The sequence below is a fragment of the Melopsittacus undulatus genome, chromosome 2, assembly GCF_012275295.1.
Source record: "Melopsittacus undulatus isolate bMelUnd1 chromosome 2, bMelUnd1.mat.Z, whole genome shotgun sequence".
In the NCBI taxonomy this organism is placed as follows: Eukaryota; Metazoa; Chordata; class Aves; order Psittaciformes; family Psittaculidae; genus Melopsittacus; species Melopsittacus undulatus.
Genome location: NC_047528.1, coordinates 112617207 through 112640063, shown reverse-complemented (window position 1 = coordinate 112640063; position 22857 = coordinate 112617207). Strand labels below are relative to the sequence as shown.

Sequence of the window (22857 nt, the reverse complement as noted above, 5' to 3'; positions counted from 1 at the left end):
TTCTGTTCCTAAATAACAGGCAAGGAATCCACAGCTTAGGAAAGAAGGTCCATGTTTGTGGGTTTTTTTATCCTTTGCACATTGGGATTTACCTACATACATGAGAAAAAGCCTTGCCTGAGGAAATAGAGCAAGCAGCAACAGGGAATAACTCAATTCCCAGGGTGGCCACAGAGCAGGATGTGCCCCAGCACGGCCCGTGCTCCCTTCTAAGCAGTGCTGATGGTGCTCATTCCTGCGTGTTCTCTGACACAGCTCTGGTGAAGGCCAGCTGCCGTACATGATGTGTCCTCTTTCTGGGAACCCTGTCCGGCCCTGGCAGGAGACACACCTCTGATATCTTGGACCCTGTGCAAAAGCTGCTGTGTCTTTTTAAAGCTTCCCTCCATTCTTATTTCTCTCTTCTCACTCCTTGGACAAAGGTCCTTTCTTGTCTCAAGGACCAGCTCCATTACCTCAGGGAATCTCCTCACTGATCCTTTGGGGATGCAGGATGGGGGGTCCTGGCTCTCAGCATCCTGGACTCCTCAGGGTTTCAAAGGCACGGGCTCACACCCACTAGGTCAGAAACTGAAGAAATCCTGCTTGTTCCTGGGAGCTGGAGGTGTAGGAATTACAAAGATGTGCGGAGGTGAATAGGCTGAATAGCAAGCATGCTTCCCTCCTCCACCATGGACTGAAAGGAACCAGCATGTGCCCTGCATCCATGGCAGCATCCAGCCTCCAGTTTCAAACCAGCCTCTCTGAGACCAGAGAAATAATAAGACAGAGATGGCCTCAACTTTGTCAAGGACAGACCTGTGGGCTCCCTTCTGGGGCAAGCTTAGCAAGGGGTGGCCCCCTGTCACTATCCCAAACCCCACAGTGTATGCACACACGTATACTGCAGGCTGTCTTCAGTGCACAAGCTGCCCAGCTGAGCTGGCAAAGCAGCTGTGATGCAGTTCCAGCAAGGACTGGCCAGGAGCAGTGGCAGGTGGCCCCAGCACCCATGGGTGCTCAGTGGTGCAGGTTAGCATGGAAGGGGAGGCTGTGTGTTAGCTTACGGCTTGCTAAAATTAGGGATGCCCGGTGCAGATAAAAATACAGCCCTAACTATGCAAACCCTTCAGAGAGGCAGCCAAAAAGCACAGGGTGCATCTGACAGGGCTGAGCGGCTGCGCAGCAATTAAAGCTCCCGGGCGGCGTTCTTGGAGCATTACCTGTGAAAGCCACCTTTAGTGACCACCTTTAGAGTGACCTTTATGTGTTCCATGTTTGGGGACTTGCCTTTTAGTGCTGGGAGGGCAGGTTGAGCAGTAAACAGCCTCTAGGCGCAGCTCAGGTGGTGGAAAAAGGCAGGAAGGTGGAAGCAATGAGCTCTGCTCTGGTCCCTGCTGCCAGCAGGGTGGCTTCTCTAGTGGCTCAGCAGGCTTCTGCATGCTTTGATCACCATAATGCTTCATGACCCATAATTCACCAGCAAGAACCTGAAATGTTATTAGTGAAGTATGCAAGGGGATGCTAGAGGAGACAGCACAGCATCAGGAAGGAGAGATAACCCCCTCTGCTCTCCAACAAACTGCCCATCAGCTTGAACAGCATAGCACGAAGGCATGAATCCTGCATATGGATACAAAGCTTTGGGGAAAATACCCTAGGTTTTTGCCATTGCCTCCTGAAAATAAACCCGTAACATTTTGGGATATAAAATCATCATTATTGCATCAACCAGGTTCTGACCTGACAAAGTGCAGCTTTAAAGAAAGCAAGAGAGAAACAACAGAGAAGTGTAGGTTGCCTGAGGGACATTCCCTCATCATCCCCTTTTGCTCTCCTCTGCATTTGCTTGATTTCTGTTCTTCCACTGCTGCCAGTTAGGGAAACAGAGCGCTCCAATGCTTAAGAGTATTTTACTCATGGTGGCTCTCACACATACCTTAATGTCCCCATTTCCCTGCCACCCAGTGATGAGCTTTCCTGTCAGTGGGAGCTGCAAGCAGGTGCTTCTAGTGGGAAGTGGGAAGAAAATCCAGGCCAGAAGTCCATAGAGTCACTCCATGATGAAAATTGACACTACTGAGACCCACACCCCTTCTGCCCCTATTTGCAACCGTCTCTGCTGGATTTTGTCTGCCATTTAGCAGCAGAACTGACACCAAATGTAAGGTTTGGTGCAATCCGTGTAGCCTGAAGCTGGAATAGGAGCGTGGTCAGGCAGCCCTGCTGCTCTGTAACCAAGCATTTCAGAATGATCCTGTAGGACTTAAGTCTCCTGAAAGCTTCCCAGCACCACATCTAGGTTTAGACTGGTACAGGAGGTGTGAAGCTGAGATGTTCTGGCAGGAAGTTGTTTCTTTCCATCCCCGTTATTCAGATTGCCTCTGACCTTTGGCACCATCCAAGATGAGGCGGTACATGCTTTCTTGGTGCTACCCAAGCTTCACTTTGTGCTGGCACCTCTCAACACATCCCAGGGACCAATTTAAGTATGGATGTTATCTGAGGGAAGAGGGAGAATGGAGGAGTGCTGCTGGAATCTTTGCTCACACTCTCAGCCCACTCTGCTTGCCCAAAGCCCCTGCTATATCCCAGGGACTGCAGGATCAGTTAGGTTCTGTTGCAGTTTCTCCCCAGGCAGCTGTTGAAACTAAATTACTTGCTATAGAGGCTTACACAAAAGCAAGAGCTCTGGCTGGCCAAGACTTCAAGTGGTATGAATTTAAAGGGAGAGGGAGAAGGGGGAGGAGGATGGGATGTGTTCTTACATTACAGCTGCCTCTGTCCCAAGGTCCTGAGCCAAGAGGATTGTCAAGATTAGAAACATTATCTGCATTTAAATCCCACTAGCATTATGGAATCAGAATATACTGTAAGGGGATATAGAAATGCTTGATACTGTAATGAGCAAGGGACAACCAGCCAAGCTGACATGCCTTTGGCATCCTTTCTATTTCACTGCCTTATGGGGTTCAAGTTTACGTGTGGGAATACATCCTCACCTACACACTGGTGAGACTCACCTGCTGCAGTAGAAAGCAAAGGCGCAAGATCCAACCCCTGCATAACTTGCACTTGAAAATGCCCCCATGGGCACTGACACACTTGCAAAGGTCTCTGCTGCCACAGTGGAAAGAGCTCCTCAGAGTTTGATGTTACTTGAAAATTTCCCTGGTGCAAGACCCCAGTGCTCTGTGGATGGGCACAGGCTGTACTGCTCCCCTCACTAATACACATAGCATCAAAGTCCCAGGGAAGGAGGCAGGCTGTGTGCTTAGCTCCATCCCTACAGTGTACACACTGTGTATACAGAAGAGTGCTGTACATGCTCTCTCCTACATATACACACTGCAGCACACCTTCTCTCAGGGTAAGCCTCTCCAGAGGAACATCTCCAGGTGCTCATACCCACAGTACACACACCTCCAAAAGACACCAACAGGCACACCTCCAGCATCACTGTGACCTTTCCTGAGCCCCAGTGAAGTTCACACACCCAGAGTCCCACACAAAGAGAGTCTCACACAAGAGTCTCACCCCATCAGACAAGCTCTCTTGACATGTTTACTCTCTCCTAACAGGCTCCCATGCTCACAGCTCCCAGCTGTACCCACTCCCGTCCCAAGAGCTCATGCTGATACACATCACTGCTGATCAATGCCTCCTCTCCTGCAAACATCCATGCCCATGCTCTTGTCTGTAGCAGGTGCTTCAGCTTTTCTCACATTTCTGAGCTGCTTCAAACAGCCCCTAGAAACCCCAATCACCTCCTGTGTGACAGAGTCAAGAACTGTCGGGCTTAAATTGCCCTGATGCTGTCTGGCAAAGGCTAACACAGCTGTAAGGAAGTAAGGAAGTAGCTAGATCAAGTGTGGGCTGGGCTGGATATGAATTAACAGTCTTCTTCCCTTGGGCTTTCTTGTGTGTTACCTCTGGTCACAGTGCAGACAGAGGCTCAAGTGTTGACTCCGAGGAACCTCTTGCTGGTTTACGCAACTGACAACATGCAGAGACATGCTGACAGTGCCCCCAAAAGATGATGATCCTACAGGCTTCATCCTCTTGTCCAGTAAAGGCAAACCCCCATAATGGGGAACAGAAAACAGCTTTTCCTGCTTGCAGGTGTCTAGGGTGCTCACAAGAAGTGTTCATCTCTCCTTGTGTTATAGGGTTCCAGGTGATCATCAGATTGATGGCTGTGGTTTGAGCTAAGAGATGAGATGCTAGATCAGTCAGGGCAGTGCTTAGATGCCTTATCAACAGATGCACAAACATGGAGCAGTTCACATTGTATCCATTGTAAAGACAAGGCCTGAGTGTGCAGCCTCTCCTTTATTTCAAAACACTGGCTGAGAGCAAGGAAAAAGCAGCAAGACCACCTATTGCCTGCATAACATGAGCGTGGTGCTACACACAGTGGTATGTTTCCCTCAGGACTGGCCAGGCAGCCACACAGGGATCAAGGTTGCAGTGATGCTGTGATGCTTGACAGAGAGTATGTCCTCCTGCAGGGCTTCAGAACAGACCTGGGGATGCTTATTTGGTGGAAGAAAGAAGACAACCAAGTTCATCATCACTCTTCTTCACCCAAGCAAAGTCCCTGAGCCCTGATCCTCGGGATTTCAGGGATGCCGAAGAGATGCAGACATCATGCTGGCTCCACAAAACCCCAGTGTGCAGGCAATGGGGCTGCCCCATCACTTTTGCTCCCTGATGCCTTTAATCACTGCTCACTCTCACAGCTCCCAAGCACAGGGGGAAGCTATTTATAGCAGGGGAGCCAAGGGGCCATGGGGGCAGCAGTGCTGGGTGACATTCAGACTGGCTTTGAGGCTGGGGGAGGATGCCAAAACAGGTCCTGGGGGAGGGTGTTCCTCATAAGTCAGCCTGCCATCTCCCTGGCCATGGCTTCTCTTATGTCCCCACTTCAGACTCCCACCACTGAGCACAGGCAGCTGTGCCCTAATAGGAACATTCCTGTCCTGGAAGCCCCCAACCCCTCATCCCTATTGATCTCATCACATCCAGCAGGGTTGGGAGGGAGGACAGCAAGAAGACCATCAGCATCAGAGGTATTCATGGAGGAGAGAGGAAAGGGGAGAAGGAGGAGGATCTTACAGCTGCTTGGTGATCTCAGAGCATCATTACAGCCTCGTTGGGTCTCTGGCATGCTTGCAGTGGGGCTAAGTCAATCATCTGGTGAGTAAGGGTCTCATTTCCCAAGGTCATTTCCTCTTTATGGAGTCCATCTGGAATTTACAAGGTCTCAGCCATGGCCACTCCCACCATGGGGCATTTGCAGAGCAGCTCTCCTTTCCTCACATATCTATTTTCACAAAACAGGCAGGAACTTGATACGTTCTAGAGGTCCCTTCAGCAAAAATGGTGGGAACAGGGGGCAGCCATTTCCCAGAGCTGCAAGAAGGCAAATACAAGCATGGATGGGATTACTGATTTCTTTAGGGAAAAGAGTGGACCAGGAACTGGGGGTTGCTGAAGCCTGGACAGGAGACACAACTTAATGCATTTCATAAGGGAAAACAATTACTTTTGTAAAGCTATGAGCCCCTCTGCTTTATTTTGTTGGGTGCCTGCTTTGGCCACCCCATCATATGTATTGAAGCAAAAGTGATACTGCTGTGCCCTGAGTCCCATCCAGTTGAAGCCACTACTGCCTGGCACCAAACACTTCCAGAGTTAAAATGTCAACGGTGCCCACGTCACATTCCACTTCATGAGGCCACAAATACACAATGGAGGAGATTGCTTTTGCTTTGTGTCAGTGGCACAAGTCTTTTTCCTAGCCATATCCACTGCTTTGGTGCCCCTGTTTTGGTTGGGAGCCCTCTCCTGATGCCAGAGTGTCCAACAGCAGTTACCAGCATGTGCTATGGCCAGCAAACTCAGTACTACAACACAGTGGGAAGAAACCCAACCCTTTTGACCTCTGGTCAGTGTTATCTCAGCAGGGAGGCAGCATGTGATGCATCCCACCCATTAACACTGTCTGAAAGCAAAATATGGGTCACTTGTGCCTGTTGTACCATGCTAGCAGTGCACAATGCCCTTTAGCTACCCTGTGGTATTAATGCTGCTAAGGTGGGGATCTCTGGTTCCTCCCACAGCTGGCGGCCCAGGTCCTGGAGCCCAAGAGCATTGGCTTCGGGATGGTTGACTCCAAGAAGGATGCCAAACTTGCCAAGAAGTTAGGTGAGTCCCATGTCTGGTATCTCTCAAATAGCTTGGAGAGAAGTGTGCGAGTGATGCCCAGCAGCCAGCCCAATAAAAGGCAGCCAAATCCCTGTCACCAGGATGGGGAAGGTGAGGGTGGCAATTACACACTGACCAGCTGAGAGTGCCAAAACCAAAACAAAACCAAAATAGAAGTGAAAAGGAAAGCCAGTTCATGCCATACTGGCAACAAGGAGGAAGCTCACCACTTGCTGAGCCAATGTTTTAAATAGGTGCCATGGAGTAACTCCATGCTCTTCCTACAGAGGGACAGGTCTGACACAGCAGTGTAGAACCAAAACCCATGGGGAAATCAGATAGGCCCCCAAATATCACCACCTGATGGCAAAGTAATTTTCTTTCTTAAATTAAAGGCTCTGTGTGCTGGTGGAAGCTCAACTAAAGGGGAGAGCTTCTCCCTCTCTAAGAAGGGACAAGCTATTAACTACCTTGGCCCATGGTACCCTGCCATCATGCACTGCAGGGGCTCAATGTTGTTGATTTTGGAGCCTCCATCGAGATGCTGTGGCATCCAGCCCTCAGTCCAGTTATATACTAGTCATACCTGCCAGCCTGCCCTCTATGGCATCACTGTCATAGGTTTCTAATCCTTTTACCAAGGCTAGCTAATCCTCTGAGAGTTTGGAACTCGCTTTGGCTTTCAGGTCACTGTTCATATTCACATAGTCTCCAGGCAGAGAGCACAATCCGCATCACAATCCATTTTCCATCGAGTAAGAAGTTAAGATTTGGGATGTCAGAGCCCAGTATTATTTACTGCAAGATAGATAGCCAAGCAAAACCAAGGTCCTGGTACAGAACTTTTCCAACTGAGGCCAAACTGTGACCAGAACAACATTCCACATTTGGGAGGAAGCCATGGCAAGTTCTGGCTGAGGTCTGTCCCTTGTGCCATTAAACATCAGTCAGGAGACTGCTCAAATCGGTTCTAACTGGACCGACACTGCAAACTGGCAATTGCATGTTCCCAGGAGATGCTGCTGGAATAGCAAGCAAGATGCTCTATAATAGAAATGCTTTTAGGGATGAGTTAACCACATTATGTTTCCTGTCTCTTTCTTTCAGGCTTGGTTGAAGAGGGAAGTCTCTATGTCTTTAAGGAAGAGCGGTTGATTGAATTTGATGGGGAACTGGCCACAGATGTCTTGGTGGAATTCCTCTTGGATGTAAGCACAGATAAGAGAGATAAAGCCTCTCTCAGAAGCCCTTGCAAATACTTACCTTGCTAAAAACCATGGCTTTATCTTCATTTGAAATTCCATCCCTGTTTGTTTGGTAGAGATGACACTTGCCAGCTTCCCAAATACTTATCTGACCATGAGTTCCAAGGAAAGCTGGGAACTCTATGTGCTACCAACCACTTATATCTTAAAGATGCTCTGCTTTCTTTTCTATTTATGGTGTATTTGACTAAAATCAAGCAGCAATCCCACGTAAGTGACTGGTCGTCACCCACCTCAACAAGCTGGCCTGAAAACACTTTGCTATTTGCAAAATCTCACACTTGTTTCTTTTAGTTGATAAAAAACATACCCAGGAAGTTGCATTCTAAGAACATCTAAAAAGAGCTCAATTCATTGAAACTGTATATGCTGCAAACTATTCGCCCCTTTCTAGACAAATTACCGCATGCAGAGCAGTATACTAGTGCCTCTTCAGTGAGCTTCCCAAATTGCACTGCCATGAGTCAGAGAAGATCAAGGCCCTAGCACTTAATTATAGAACAGTTAGGGTTGGAAAGGACCTTAAGATCATCTAGTTCCAATCCCCCTGCCATGGGCAGGGACACCACACATTAAACCATGTAACCCAAGACTCCATTCAACCTGGCCTTGAGCACTGCCAGGGATGGAGTGCTCTTGGGTCGTTTTGTGCATGGACACAATCATTTATTCACCTTTATGCCTAAGTGCAAAAGAGATGCTGACTCCCTCACCAGCATGATGCAATTCTATTAAAATTTTATTCCTAGCAAAGGCAACAGCCCCAAAACATGGTCTTTGATTTGCAGTGGAAACATTTTTCAGTGGCTTGGCTTTCCTTTGAGTTGAAGTTCCCTTTATGAGCAACCTGGTCTAGTGGAAGTGTCCATGGCAGACGGTTGGAACTGGATAAACTTTAAGGTCCCTTCCACCCCAAACCATTCTATGATTCTGTGATTCTATGGTCATCACAAGGAGTTTGGCATAAGGCATTTGGTGAGGTTTTGTTTGCTGTGCTTTGCGGTGTGCTGCTGAAAAGCCACATTCTGTGAACAAAGGAAGAGAGCAAGGATTTCTGTTTGTGTGTTTTCCACTCAATAGGGAAAATACCCAGCAAAGCAGGGAAGTAAAAACAAACATGTCTGTGGTGCTGGGACAGCCTGGTCTCAGAGGAAAACAAACCCAGAGATTCCCTGCTCTGCTGCAGGCTGTATAGTGAGTGGCCTGCCTGCACTTTGGTTTTGCTGGTGGAACCACAGCTGATTTACACCAGTATTGCTGGGCAAAATAACCAGACTGAATCATTTCACCAGCAGTGGCTCATGAAGAAAATAGAAACAAAGTCTGGATCAACCACATGCTGAAACGACAGATAGGTCTTCCAGCTTCCTCATCAACTGTGATGTGCCTAGAGCCAAAGCATGCATTTAAGCCATTCTGCATAGGAAGATCAGCCAGGAAAAATCATGTCCAGACTTTCCACTGCTCCAAAACACTGCTCGGCCACCCTTTGGTGTGCTGGGTTTAATGTTTTCCAAAAGCAAGCCCTTTGCAATGACCTCTTCCAGCAAATGACACTTGAAAACAAATATACGCAAGCTCACAGCTCCCATACCAGCCTCTTCCACCTGCTCTCCCTTCTTCTCAGCCTCACTAAAGCCAGCTGCAATTGCTATCCTTTGTCTTTCATCACAGCAGGTCCCTCACCATCAATTTGGGTTACTCAGACATCTCCCAGATTCCCTCTTGATGCTTCAACCTATGCAGTGAACCAATTAATGGCTGCTCTGAAGGTGACCTGCACCTCTCTTCTCACATTAAGGCAGAGAGCACTAACTAATGTTTCCAGCAGTTGAGAAACTGGGTGACCTCCTTCTCCCTGCTTAGGTTGCTAGTTTCATACCCTGTCAGGCATAGGCTGGTGTTGCAGATCATAATGCTATCAAATGCATTTGTCATGGCAGGTGCTAGAAGACCCTGTGGAGGTCATAAACAGCAAGCTGGAGCTTCAGGCCTTTGACCGAATCGATGAGGAAATCAAACTCATTGGCTACTTCAAAGGAGAAGACTCTGAACGTAAGAGGAATATGCTCCTTGTGGGGCTTGGAGCCTGACTGGGGGCTCTGGGGCCTGGACATCAGTTCTTCTGCATGAACACTAAGGGTGTTGGGGGTATATGGCAGGATGAGGTAGAGCTGCAGGCAAATCTCTGCTCTTGCAGTGTATAAGCCTATTCTTACAGCAGCAGTGATGACCCTCCTGCAAAGTATTTGTTGGCAAAAGAAGGAGGTGATAATCCAGGGGCTCCTGAAGTAGAGCAAGCCTACCGTACTCGGCGTGAGATGAGGTTACAGTTACACTGGGTGAAGGCCTAAAAGAAGCAAAGCTCCCCCTCTTAGGAGCAGTGAGCCCAAAAGGTCAACGAAAGAAGGAAGGAAGAAAAGGAAAAGAGAGGGACACACAGTAAATACTCATTTGGCAAACATACAGCAGCAGTAAGCAGGACATCTTAGGTTAGCCCAGCTGAGGCACTGACCCATTTCTCCTCACTGAACCCCAAGGCTGAGAAGAGGCTGCTCCCATGTCCTGAGAGACATGCAACTCAAACCACCATCTTTCACCAGTCTAGAGAAACCCTCACCAGAGACTCCCACTGACAAGTCCCAGTGGTCTCCGCTGCCAGCCCCGAGTGCTCCCCTTGCTCTCCAGGCAGTACCAACAAGTCCTGCCTTTAGCAAGAAGACAGGTATTTCTACCTGAACAAGCAACATATCATGAGGTCTGCTGCCCCACAGCAGCCCTTCTGTCTCTCCCTTCAGCTTTCTTCTGCACTCAAGATGGGCTGCAGGGCAGTAATAAGTATTTTGGATAAAGGTGGAAAATACCTGTTGTAAAGAGCTCCTGCTGGGCTGAGAGCATCCTTCCTGACCCCAGCTGAGGGCCTGATACCAGTAACAATAAAAACATGCCTCTTTCCTGCTCCCTCTTCCTGCAGCAGCCAAAGCATACCTTGGTGACAGTCACCATGTAAACCCTGGAAGGGTGGGAGAAGCTCAGTGCCATCATCTGATGTATTTTGCAATAGTTTATATTTGTCCTTCCCTGATGCCTTCTGTGCTGATCAGCTGCCAATGAAATCTTTCCTTCATTCCCCTTTTCTCCTTCCAGATTACAAAGCATTTGAAGAAGCTGCTGAACACTTCCAGCCCTACGTCAAGTTCTTTGCCACCTTTGACAAAGGGGTAAGCATCCATGGACCTCCATGGGAGCTCACAGGCTCCACCACCTGATCCCCAGTAGCTCAGGTTGTTCCCAGGTTTAATATCAGGTTTCAGCTTCTCATTTTCAGTGTTGCTGTGATTTATGGTGTCCACATTTGGATTTGTCCCTGTGGCAAGATAAAAGGCCATTTCTGCAGCATGAAGGCAGGTCCTGACCTGGGTTTGGAAACCAGTCCCTTTAAGTTTGTGAGAGCTTGACTCTGGCCTTGCTCTGCCTCAGTGCTTGAGGCCAGGAGTGTAGAGAGCTTCCATAGTTTTATAACCAAGGAAAGATTCATTCATATTCTGCTGACCATCACTGAGAGTGGATGGTCTGAGACAGAGCAAGCACCTTGACCAGGAGAGACTGTGGGTAAGCAAAGAGGCACATCAGGCTCACTCACTTCTGACCATCTGCACTGCAACAGGTTGCCAAGAAGCTAGGTCTGAAGATGAACGAGGTGGACTTCTATGAACCATTTATGGATGAGCCTGTTCACATCCCTGATAAGCCTTACTCAGAAGAGGAGCTGGTTGAATTTGTGAAGGAGCACAAAAGGTATGTAGCATGCAGGACACTCCTGGCCATGGAAACCGTCACAGGCTTGCCCCTGTAGAGCATCGCTCTCATGGAAATTTAGGATGACAATCACCTTTTCATGATTTGCTGACCCAGATTTGAGATTTTTGGCTGATCTTTTCCCACTCTCTGAGGTGCAAGTATCTGTGCTGCAGAGTCCACTGCCATGGGGCTGTGACAAGAGAGCTTCCCTCCTCCTCCCTCAAAGAGCAGGGAGGCTTGCAGGCACCACAGAGTGGAAACCTTGCCCTACTTGCCCATGCTTTTAATTTAGGTCTGTTCCATCACTAATAGGTGTATCATATATCCCTCTCCTCATGCCAGATATGTCTGTAGGCAGGCTCCAAGCTCAGGTCAAGCTTGGAGGAACCAGGATTGACTAAGAGGCTCCTGCTGACCTCAGGCGTGGAGAGGAAGCCACTGCTGTTAAGTCAGTGTTGGGCCTCATGCGGCAACAGTGCTGAGCACCTACAGTGTTTGATCAGCTCAGCAGGAGCTATGGATGCTCTATGCTTTTTGCAACCAGGTTTATTGCACAGTTGCTTAGGGACTCAGTCTACAAGTGACTGGAAAGGCTGATCCTTTGTAAAAGCACAGGGTTGAATATAAGGGCACAATTATCCATGAGGTATTTTTAGACCCTTAGAAATGCAGCACAAGGTAGTCACAGAGCGATTTGCTGCTCCTACAACTGCATTTCAGACCTTCAAGAGACCAGATAAGGAAAGCAGGACCATCAATACAGTTGGGGGACCCTAAAATCAGGCTGAGCTGAAGGTTTGTGTTCACACACTGAGGGTTTAGAGACAAAAAGATCATCTCTGGAATTCCCAAGTCACCAGACTTGGAAACAGATCTCTGCTCTTTCTGATATATGAAGGGGTCCTCTATCTCCCTTGTACTTGCAGGTCACTTTATTGATCTCCTGGACTTCCTGACTTCAGTCCTTACCATCTTTTTCTCTCAAGCTCTGTCAAGCAGCAGCATCAGGAAATGTCAAACACAGATAAATGCCCAACAAGGCAAACTCTCCACCAGCACAAAACTGCAGCGGAAACCCCCCCAAGGTCTTACATATTTCAACATGCTATGGGGTGGTTGGTAGGAGAGGATGGGCCATGTATTTTGCAAGTGCCAAGGCTCAGAAGGGAATTAAAAGGTAACTCATGAAATAAGACACCTGAAATCCCAAACTTTCAACCAAGGTGCTGCCATGCCAGGGGGAACCCCTGAGCTGACAGTGATATGTTCACAGCAGTTAATGCTAAGTCTCACAGAGAATACAATAGGATGCAATATAATACAATAGAATACACTAGACTAGAATGGGATAGGACAGAACAGAATGGATAAGATAGGCTGCAGTAATACCAACTACATGGTAGTTCCTCTGCCTGCAGCAAGAGGTCTCTGGGTTAATGCTTATTTCACATGCAGTAATGCTGGGGTTAGGCGCCCACCCCACCCTCGACCATGTTTGCTGTAACTGTGATATAGCAACATGGGGGCTGAATTCTGCCCCCTCTTGACTGACTTAAACGCCACTTCCTACAGCACAGGGAAGTAACCAGAGTAAATCTGGAGTATCTCTATAGCAACCGGTACACTTGGGTGTGATCAAATCCTCCTGACCGAGTTTCCTTTCTCCAAGAGCCACCCCCAGAGGACGGGTGGGGAAAGTGTCTTGAAAGCCAGGTACATGCAGAGGTACATAATATACATTCACCTGATAGAATCTCTAGTTTCAGACCATCAGCAATGAGAAGATTTGCTGGGTCAAAAACTGTATCCCTGATCTCCTACTTAGTAACTATTCTTCCGTTTCTAGAGGCGTTTTTACCTCCTTTCTATTTTGGTGCTGAAAGCAGCCAGTTTGGCAATTGAATTATGCATTCTATCAAAAGAGCACTTCTATTTATTCAGTTTATACTTGCTACTTAAAAACTTCACTGAGCACTTCCAAGCTCTTGTGTTGTGAGGACCAATGACCATTCTCTGGTTTGCATTTGCAGTTTTTACCACCCCAATTTTTTTAGCCCACTCTCCCCCCACCAAACCCACCCTCAATCACCTCTTTCATAAGATAAAGGATCCTTATCGACTTAACCTCCCACACACAGAGGTCATTCCATACCTGCATTCACCACTGCCAGGTTTCCATGTCCCTTTTTCAGTTGTTCATTTCTCTGATGGGATGACCAGAACCACATATGCACTCACTGTGGAGACACACAGTAGAGCTGCTTAATGGCATGACGTGGTTTACTCCTCAATCACTTCCCAACTGCCTGTAACCCTCTTTTTACCTTTGGAGCAGATGATTTCTCAATTTGTGACACTTGGGCCCTTCTCCTGAAGACAATAATTAATTAGAACTCATTTAGAACCCATTGTTGCACCTGTATAATCAGGGTTGGTCTTTCTACAAGTGCATTGCTTGCTATATATCTATCTGTTATGCAGCCTCTCAACTCTGTATCTCCTCCTAGTTAGACCTGTGTTGATTGTCAAAGAATTGGATCCAATAAGCAACCACTGCTATATTCCTATTCACATATTTTTCAGGTTATGTGAGAAGATGTTATGCATATGATCATGCCAAATCATATGCTGTGCTATGAATCTTAATTCTCTTTGTCTTGAAAATTGACCGTTCATCTCAACCTTCATCTTCCAATGTCATTAATCCACAGGAGGATCCCTCCTCTGATCTAACTGCAGCTCAGTTTCCGAGAGCCTTTAGTAAGGGACCTTGGCCAATGGTCCTCTTAAGGCAGCTCAGTGCATTGATCTTCACCCACTCATTGACTTGCTCTGGCAACTCTGGCAGACCCATGGCCATGACTTGAAGGCCACATGCATCTCTAGTGCTACTGTGTCATATTCCTTCAAATGTCTGTTAACTCTACTTTTGCTGGTGGCATTGTGCCCATCAGGGCATTGCTCTTCCAGACCTGTGGCCCCTTAGATCCTTCAGGAACCTCTAAAACAATGCTCCTTGCTTCCATTGCCCTAGTAGTGAAGCAAACTGAAGCTAGAGGTTACACATCTCACTGATGCCAACGTGCTGCTACCCCCTTTTCCAATCTGTTCCACAACCACATTCATCAATACTCCTCTTTGCAACAGCTCTGGGGCTGGTCAACCAGACAGGCCTGCTCTGGTGGGGAACCTGCCTGAATACCTCATGGTACAGTGAGCAGAGGTGTGGGGGACTGTTTGTTCTTGTCTGCTATAGCCTTGTGTTCCTTGGGTGCCTCTTTAACACCCCAGTCATCCCTCAGCCTGCAGGCTCTCTGACAGGCTTCCTGCTATGTATGTGTATGAAAAGATTTACTATTCAATTAGGATCTAACTACTCTTCCCAGAGGTTATTTTGTCTTCTTTGCTTCAGAAGGGTTTGGAAAGATTTTTGTGGTGGAATTATGCTGGGGTAAAACCAGAAGAAAAGGGAAACTCATTAGGAATATCCTGGGGACTGCAAGACAAAAGTGAATGGTTCCACTCGTGCTCTCAGCATGGACAGAACAATCTGCCATGTGTGGGACTAATTCACCAGCACATACCAGCACAGAGAAGGGTCTCATCTTCCTAAGCACAAACAGCGGCTGCAGTGACTCTAGCGGGGCCAAGGGCAGGGTTTTACCATCATAAATAAAAGCATAAGTTGACCTACCATGCCCCCTTTGCTTTCATTCAAGATGCAGTGGCTGACAACACTGACTCCAGCCATCAACCAAACATGCCTCAGTGACCTTCTCCGTGACACCATCAGCATCATGTGTGATGGTGCTGGATGTGTCCTCACAGAGTGTTTCTGTCTTCCTTCCAGGGCCACCTTGCGGAAGCTGCGCCCAGAGGACATGTTTGAGACATGGGTAAGCATGTGTGGTGGGAAGCCTTGTGTCCTCTGATAGCTTCCAACAAGAAACTGCTGCCCAAGAGCTCCAGCCTCTGGTTGGGCACAACATTATCTTTCTTTCCTTGTGAGCAAAGCCGCTTTGCCTGCTCTGGGAAGAGGGGAAAGCATTGGCTGTGAAGGCCAGGTCTCACATCTGAGCTGGGTGCTGTTTGCTCCACAGGTAGGACAGGGAAAGCTAACCAAGTGTGCCAAGTTTTTCTGCTTTAATGGCTGTGACATAGCTATGGAGAACGTCCTTCCCAAGGATGATCCATCTCATCTAATGGGAGTCATTGCTGGTGGTGGAATGGTTTCAGTGGCCTGCTTACTGTTATCAGCCATTGGAACAGGCTGCCCAGGGCAGGGCTGCAGTCACCATCCCTGGAAGTGTTCACACAGCGTGTAGACGAGGCCCTCAGTGCCATGGGTTGGTGGTAGCCTTGGCAGTGCTGAGGAACGGTTGGACTTGATGGTCTTAAAGGCCTTTTCCAAGTGAGTTGATTCTATGATTCTGCGATTGCATTGAACAGATGATTCATGGAAATTGTACCAGAGCAATTGTACAACTCAAAATGCAAGAAAGGGCAGGCAGTTCAGTTAATTATAGAGATTACAGAGCAAATTATGTATTGATTGTGCTTCTCATAGTATGAGCAAGCTGCAAGTGAGAGATTGTGAAGAACTAAGCAGCAATTTGGCACCAATCACACACAGAGGACTCTCCTGGTCTGCAAGGGTGGGGAACAGTGGATGGGTGAAAAAGACATGAAAGAAAAATCATGTATAACAAATGTTCCCTTTGCTGTGGATGAACACGATGTTCATAGCCAGTCAGGGCCTTTCAAATGGCAGCTGAATGCTGAAAAGCAAAGCTGGAGAGGTGCTTTAGAGATGCTAAGTAAGATGCAACCATTCCTCCAAAAAGCTCATCACATTTATAACAGCATTGAATTGCCTCATTGCTTGGCTGTGGAACAGGAAATGCTGAGGGATTCCAAAGCAACAAAAACCTTGGGAGTCTTTAACACAAGAAGATGAGAGGTAATAACACTGAAGCAGGAGTTATGAGTCACTTGGGCATGAGGGCTTTTCATTTGGTTTGGAAATACAGATTATATATAGATGATGGCTTCCCACATCCACTGAGGTCCCTCCAAGTTTCTTCATGGGGCTGCAGTGGGACCCAGCTTTCACAAGGAGTGGTTTTGTTTTCATACAGAACCTTAGGGAAAGTGGGAATTGTCAGTGGTGGGATGTTTGCTTTACTAGCAGCCTGGGAATATAGAGTTTGTCTCTACTATGAGCAAGGGGCTTGTACCTACAGGAGACAATGGGCTGGATTTTGATCTCACTGCAAGTTCAAAACATCATCAATGCCTTCACTGGAGTTACCCTTGTTTTGCTTACTGGCTTGGAAGTCAGAATACAGCTACATTATATAGCTATATATATAATTATGTATCACACATATATGTTTTTCTGTCTGACAATGGAGATAAAACAACAGTGTAGATTTTTCCAGCTGCAAGTGGTCGGAATCCCAAGTAGATCTGCCTAGAATGCCCCAATGAAAACGTATTCCCTGAAGACACCAACAAAGGCCCAGCATCCACTATTGTTTTTAAACATAATGTTTTCCACTTAATCTTTCAGGGTTTTTTGGGGGGGTTTCCTTTCAGGTTTTGATGGTGCCTTTGTCACCTCTGGGCTCAGAAGGGAAAAGGAATTAGCATTTAGATGGGAACTTTTTCTTGCATTAAAACCAATTGAAATGGAAACTGGGACTGGCAGCGGGTGAAGAAGGCGAAGCTGATCTGTGGTATAATTCAGAGATGACATTCATAGCAGGCAGATGATGAACCAGCCTACAGATCCATTGGCCTTTGCCAGTATCATTACTCACTACTTACATGTCTCATGGAGAAAAGCAGTCCACCAGGCCATTATTTCTGAACCTCCACACACTGGAGCCCTGAATTCCCCTTGCTGGTCATGGAAACCCTCACCTAAAGCAGAGAACCTTCACCTCCCAAAAGGGGCCAAACTGAGCCCCTCAGCTCTCACATTGTGAAGAAACCTCCTTTGCTGGCCCTGAAGGAGCACATTTGGGAGTTGAGAGTGGTGACAGATACTTCAGGTTAGGCTTTAGAACCTAATACCTCCACAACTCAGCCTCACCTCAATGTCTTGCAGTCATCGTGTTCTCTTGAAGGCAGCCCACTACTTCTCTGTTGGACTCTGTCCTCCCTCCCTGGCCCATCAGTAATAGTTATGTTGTTTCCAGGAGGATGACATGGAGGGAATTCACATCGTGGCCTTTGCAGAAGAAGATGACCCAGGTAGGAGGCTTTTTTCCTCTTTGTGTCACTCTCCATCACTCAGGAAGTGCAGGTTCCTGTGCTTTGTTTGCATTGTGGAGCCCAGTGCCCAGGCTGGGATGGGGAGCTGGGATGCTTCTGTGTTTCTACACTAGTGGGTGTGCTAGCCAGGATTCAAGTTCTGGGTATAAATGAACGGCTGGCTGCAAAGTCATCCCCTTCACCTTAGCACCAGGATTTGTCCCTAACTCTGTTCTCATCTTGCTGTGTGGCTCCAGAGAAGTCCTGGTGGCTGGGTTTGTGATGGGCATGTGGAAGCCCATGGGTATCAGCTCCTGGAAGGTCATAGCATCGGCGCTTCTCAGTGCATCAGTGTGCCAAAAAGCTTTGACCTCTTGGGGGCTCAATTGCTCCCTCACCCCAAGCAAACAGTGGCATTGTTCCACTCTGCAGAAGGGTTATGAGACTTAATTCATGTGTAACTAAATTCAATAGCCGGGGAGGATGTTCAACATTAAAAGCCTTATTATCAGAAGGAAGGGTTGGGAGACAGCGTTTTAATGAGCTCTATGAACAACCATCTGTGCACAGAGGGGAGAGGGAAGTTGAAATCCCCCAAAGCAAAAAGTGCCTGGGTGTTTGGAGGAGAGAGCTGCAGCACTTCATGTATCATTTCAGATGGGTTTGAGTTCCTGGAAGTCCTGAAGCAGGTTGCCAGGGACAACACCGATAATCCTGACCTGAGCATTGTCTGGATTGACCCTGACGACTTCCCTCTGGTGAGTGGCAGGGGATCCTTGCCTTTCCTGTTTTAACTCATGGATGGGGGGGTTGGTGTGGTGGTGTATGCATGAGCACAGGGATTTCCCCAGGGAATTTGGAATAGGGAAGAACCGGGCAATGGATGATCCCTGAGAGCTGCTTGCTCAGGTCTGTCCCCAGTGAAGGAGGTGTCCTGGGAACATCTCCAGAACCGGCACTTTCCTTTGCCATGTGTGACAGCTCAAGTTTGTGTCCAGCCTCTCCCGGGTGCATTAGTGCAACAGGCATTTGTTAATCCAGACACCCTTGTCTGAGCTTTGTTTCTCATTCCTGCAGCTCATCACCTACTGGGAGAAGACCTTCAAGGTTGACCTGTTCAAGCCACAGATCGGGGTGGTGAACGTCACAGATGTGAGTAGCATGTGACCAGGAAATCCAGTGATCCCAGGATGAGGGTGCTAGAAAGGACAGGATCTGGGGTCTGCTGGAATCAGTGGCACTTTTTTCCCCAGGGAAGAAGTGTAAAGGCCTCACCATTCCCATGTGCAGCATCCATAACACCTCCGATGTTGAGCTCCAGGGCTTCAGTCTGACTGAACCTGGGTGGGTCTGTGGAGTAAAAGTGTATGTGTAGGGGGGAAAGCAAGTCATGATTAGGGGAGAAGAGAGCAAAAGGAGGGTGTTTTTGCAGCAGAAGCAGAACAGCACAGCTTGAATGTAGGAGGGAAAGCTGGTCCCAAACAGATGACAGGGAGAGACTGCATAGTTTGAAAAGAAAAAAACCCCTAAATAAATACACAGCTTTAATAAGAATATGACATAAACTGGTAACAGAGGGATCCTGCTGCAGCAAAGGGGCTATAGTGGGATTCATCCTCCTCAGCCACTGCCATGCAGGGGTTTGGGTGGGAAGAGGGGATATGTCTGCCCCACACCCCATGGAAGTGAATGGTTTCCATGCCATCCTGCAGCCCAGCTGGCTTATTCCCTAGGTTTATTTTTGATGGTGAAGTGCTGTGTGTTTTAATCTTTTTTAAATGGACCCGTGTGGGTGTGAGTGTCTCTGGAAGCATAAATCACTGCTGAAGTGGTTGTAATTCGGTGCTTGACTTCGTGTCTGAAGTTTCAACTGCATGGGAAACTGATGTTTCATTAGGAGAGAGAAGGGTTGGGGCTGGGTCCTGGTCATGACCTCACCAGCAACCCTGTTCCTGGCTCCTGTACACTCTCTCCTGTAGCTTCCCAGGGAAAGAGGGGCAGCAAGGGTGTACTGTATGATTGTGCCTCCTGTTACAGCAAATGCTGCAAGAGGGGGGACATGGTAGGGAAAGCGAAGCACTGATGTGATGCAGAAAGTGGATGTACAGCCAGAGAGTGAGGACCCGATGGGTGAAGGCTTGTTAGAAATTTATGAAGGGAGAGACAAAAGGCAAAAAGGGCCCAGATAACATCTAAAACCTAAGATCATGAGAGAAATTAACAGACAAGACAGAGATAGAGCTCACGCATTCCAGTCTTTTCCTCTTATTACTAGTCCGCCCTATCTCCCTGCATTATGTTTACAGCAGCTGTCCAAGTTTAAGTCATGTCACAGCTCCATTGAAGAAATTAATGAAAGTAGGATTGTCAGTGGCAAGAGAACTCTGTAGAAAGCAGTATTAGGCAGGAACATATGCCATATTATCCAGCAGTCACTCAGAGGCCTGTAAAACCTCGTGCATTAGCTTTGATACAGTCAGTGTTTCAGGTGGCTGATTATATTATTTGCATTTTTTCTTTAATTCCTCTTAAGCCTATTTTCTGTTCCTCAAGAGAGAGATTGAAGAACAGTTCTGGGTTGGAGGGTGCTATCTAAACCAAACACTGAGCTCACTTCATGATTTCAGTGTTACATCACCGCGTGCAGCCAAGTTACACAGGTACAAAGTGGAGCTTACACAACGGAGTAAAAATAAACACTGCTCTTGGCTTAGGTGGACATAACCCCTGTGACCCCATCACTCCTCTAAGAACCTGCCAATACAAACACCAGAGCTCCCAGCAGTCCCTGCTGCTCTGTCACGTCGGACTGGCTCAGGATTATGGCCATGGTGCTCTGCACCATGCTGCTCTATGTATGTGAACAGCATCTTCTCGAGGTGCAATGGGCCCACTCTGGTTCCCATTAGTTAAAGGTGTCAGGTTTTGCCTCAAGAACAGTCCTGAGGTTGAGGACAAGATCATTTGTATGAAGCAAGAGCTGCATGCCTCTTTGTGGCTCTCTTTTATTATAGTTTTGGTGGTTTAGAAGGAAAACAAATATTGTAAGGACAAACAGCTTTCCTTGAACAGAAATTGGTCTGGCCTTCTAGCAAGCCATAAACTGAAGAGAATTGAGTACCACAGATGGGGATGAATTTGAACCCAGTGCAAATTGGGGGTGTATTTGCACTGGATGCATTTCCAAAAGCAGGTATTTGTCTTATGATACATGAAAAACACTTGCTTTTGTGACATCAAACACTGACTGAGATTACCTCACAGCACTTCTGCAAAACAGGACGCTGATCCTGTCTTATGGAGGGGAGACAGTGAAGGGAAAGAGGCTTACCCAGGCATTTACCTAAGGAACCTATAGCAAAGCAGAGAGAAAACTTTGCATTTCCAGGCCTCAGAGACCATTTAAGCTATGCTTCCTGTCCCTGGGTAGCAGCCACAATTTAGACAGCATCTTCTTGTTGAATTCCCCCTCACCGTCTGTTCTACTCAGTTTATGGAAGTAATGCAGAGAACTGGAGAGAAAGAGCAGGGGGCACCTGCATTCCAGGGCATCTGTGTTTTTCACTGTTCTTCAGCTGGAGCATGGTTGAGATGATGTGATGAAAGGCTCTTCAAAGAGAAGGAACCACCATCACATGTGGAGAGTCCAGAGCAAAATCCTGAGGCAAAGAGGATGGTAATAGAGACTGGGGAGAAGGGTTGTTGCTGACAGCAGGGTGTAAAGGCTCAAAGGAAGAGGTGCCAGAAGGGCTCTGGAAGGAAGGAAGGAGGGGAATGCTGTGATGTCCTGTGAACTGGTGTGATGCAGGGGGAGCTGGCATAGTTCTTTTTATGCTCTTCTTTATGTAGACTTGGAGTCCACACATCTGGCCAGACAGGGTGAAGACTGCATCAGGTGGACAATGCTCTTGCTGCAGGAGAGGAACAGGCAGCAGGCACATACCCAACCCAGGTCAAACAGCACCACACACTCGTGAACGCATTGACCAGTCCCACTGCCCCTAGTCAGAAGCAACAGCACCTCAGGGGGAAGTGGTAATCCCAGGGTGTAGGCAGAGAGACTCTATGGCTGAGCCTGCCTGCAGGCTGTGGCAGAGAGGGAGCTAATGTCAACACCACCCCTGCATCCACAGCAGCAATGAATCTCTTGCCTGTGTCTTTGAGGGTGACTAACTCCTGTTACCTATTCCTGCAGGCTGACAGCATCTGGATGGACATCAGAGATGATGATGACCTGCCCACAGCAGAGGAGCTGGAGGACTGGATAGAAGATGTGCTTTCTGGGAAGATAAATACTGAAGATGACGATGATGATGATGATGACGATGACGATGATGATGACGATGATGATGATGATGACGATGATGATGACGACGATGACGACGATGATGATGATGATGATTAACTGTGACTCTGTGCAGTTTGACTTGTGGGGGCCCAGAGCCCTCCCCTTTCGGCAGGTCCCTCCATTGGAAGGCCTGTGCTTGAGCATCAGCAAGCACCGATGCTCTTCTTTGCCCCCTGCCCTGCTCCCCCTGCCCCTGCCTCTGCCCTTGCTGGGACCCCCCAGCCTGATTCTCAGTGGTGCTGAGCCACCAGGACTGCCCCTGCAGGCACCCAGCACCGCTGCAAATCATGCCTCCTTAGAAAGGACAATAGGAATCTGCCCTGAGCATCCCAGGGTGAGAGAAAAGTGCCTGCCTGCTCACTGCCAGAGGAACACAGGAAGCCATGTTGTGTTTTCCATGCTCATCGGCCCAGCACTTAACATCCAAAGACCAAATCTCACTTCAAGACACAGGGAAGGCCACTGTGACGTTTAGTCCTTTTATTAAACACAATGAATACCCTTTGCAGCTTACTCTGCCAAGACCACTCAATCCTGCAGGTTCTGCTGCAGGAGTCTGTAGCTGCTCACTAACAGCTTAAGAGCAGCAAAAAGCTTTGGGAAAGGAGAAGGGGTTTAGATTCTATTTAAGTTTTCAGTGATTCCACATAATGACAGGATATTCCCCAAAGCTAGGGTAAGTGCAGGTAGTCTGATATGGGACATCAACTTTTGTGAGTTCCTGAATAGCTGGAAAGGCTGATCCAGGTCTGAGATCAACCTCATGAGCCAAGTCATTGGCCTTAACCCAGAAGAAACACCAAAGCAGACTCCAGGCCAGTTGCAAACATCTGCATCCAGGTCTGGGCTGGGCCTACCTTCCCTTTCAGGTGAACCTCAGACAGATTCAAGGTGGTGCACATGAGATAGTGCCAGTGGAAATATTCTTGCGGGCCCACCCTGAATCCCTCCTATTGCCCAAGACCTTCCAGCTTTGGCTGACTTCAACCCATAGCC

At 47.9% G+C, this 22857-nt stretch overlaps 1 protein-coding gene across 1 annotated transcript in view; it reads left to right on the top strand.

Annotated features, from left to right (window-relative positions):
• CASQ2 (calsequestrin 2) overlaps positions 1–22522 on the top strand; it is a 29425-nt gene extending 6903 nt beyond the window's left edge. Inside the window, exons 2-11 of the mRNA XM_005146658.4 lie at positions 6105–6189; positions 7297–7397; positions 9398–9509; positions 10602–10675; positions 11122–11252; positions 15106–15151; positions 17459–17513; positions 18171–18271; positions 18591–18665; positions 21709–22522. Of these exons, the coding sequence (XP_005146715.3) occupies positions 6105–6189; positions 7297–7397; positions 9398–9509; positions 10602–10675; positions 11122–11252; positions 15106–15151; positions 17459–17513; positions 18171–18271; positions 18591–18665; positions 21709–21918 (990 nt within the window). The 3' untranslated portion in view covers positions 21919–22522. The remainder of the gene's footprint in view (positions 1–6104; positions 6190–7296; positions 7398–9397; positions 9510–10601; positions 10676–11121; positions 11253–15105; positions 15152–17458; positions 17514–18170; positions 18272–18590; positions 18666–21708) is intronic.
• The last annotated feature ends 335 nt before the right edge of the window (positions 22523–22857 follow it).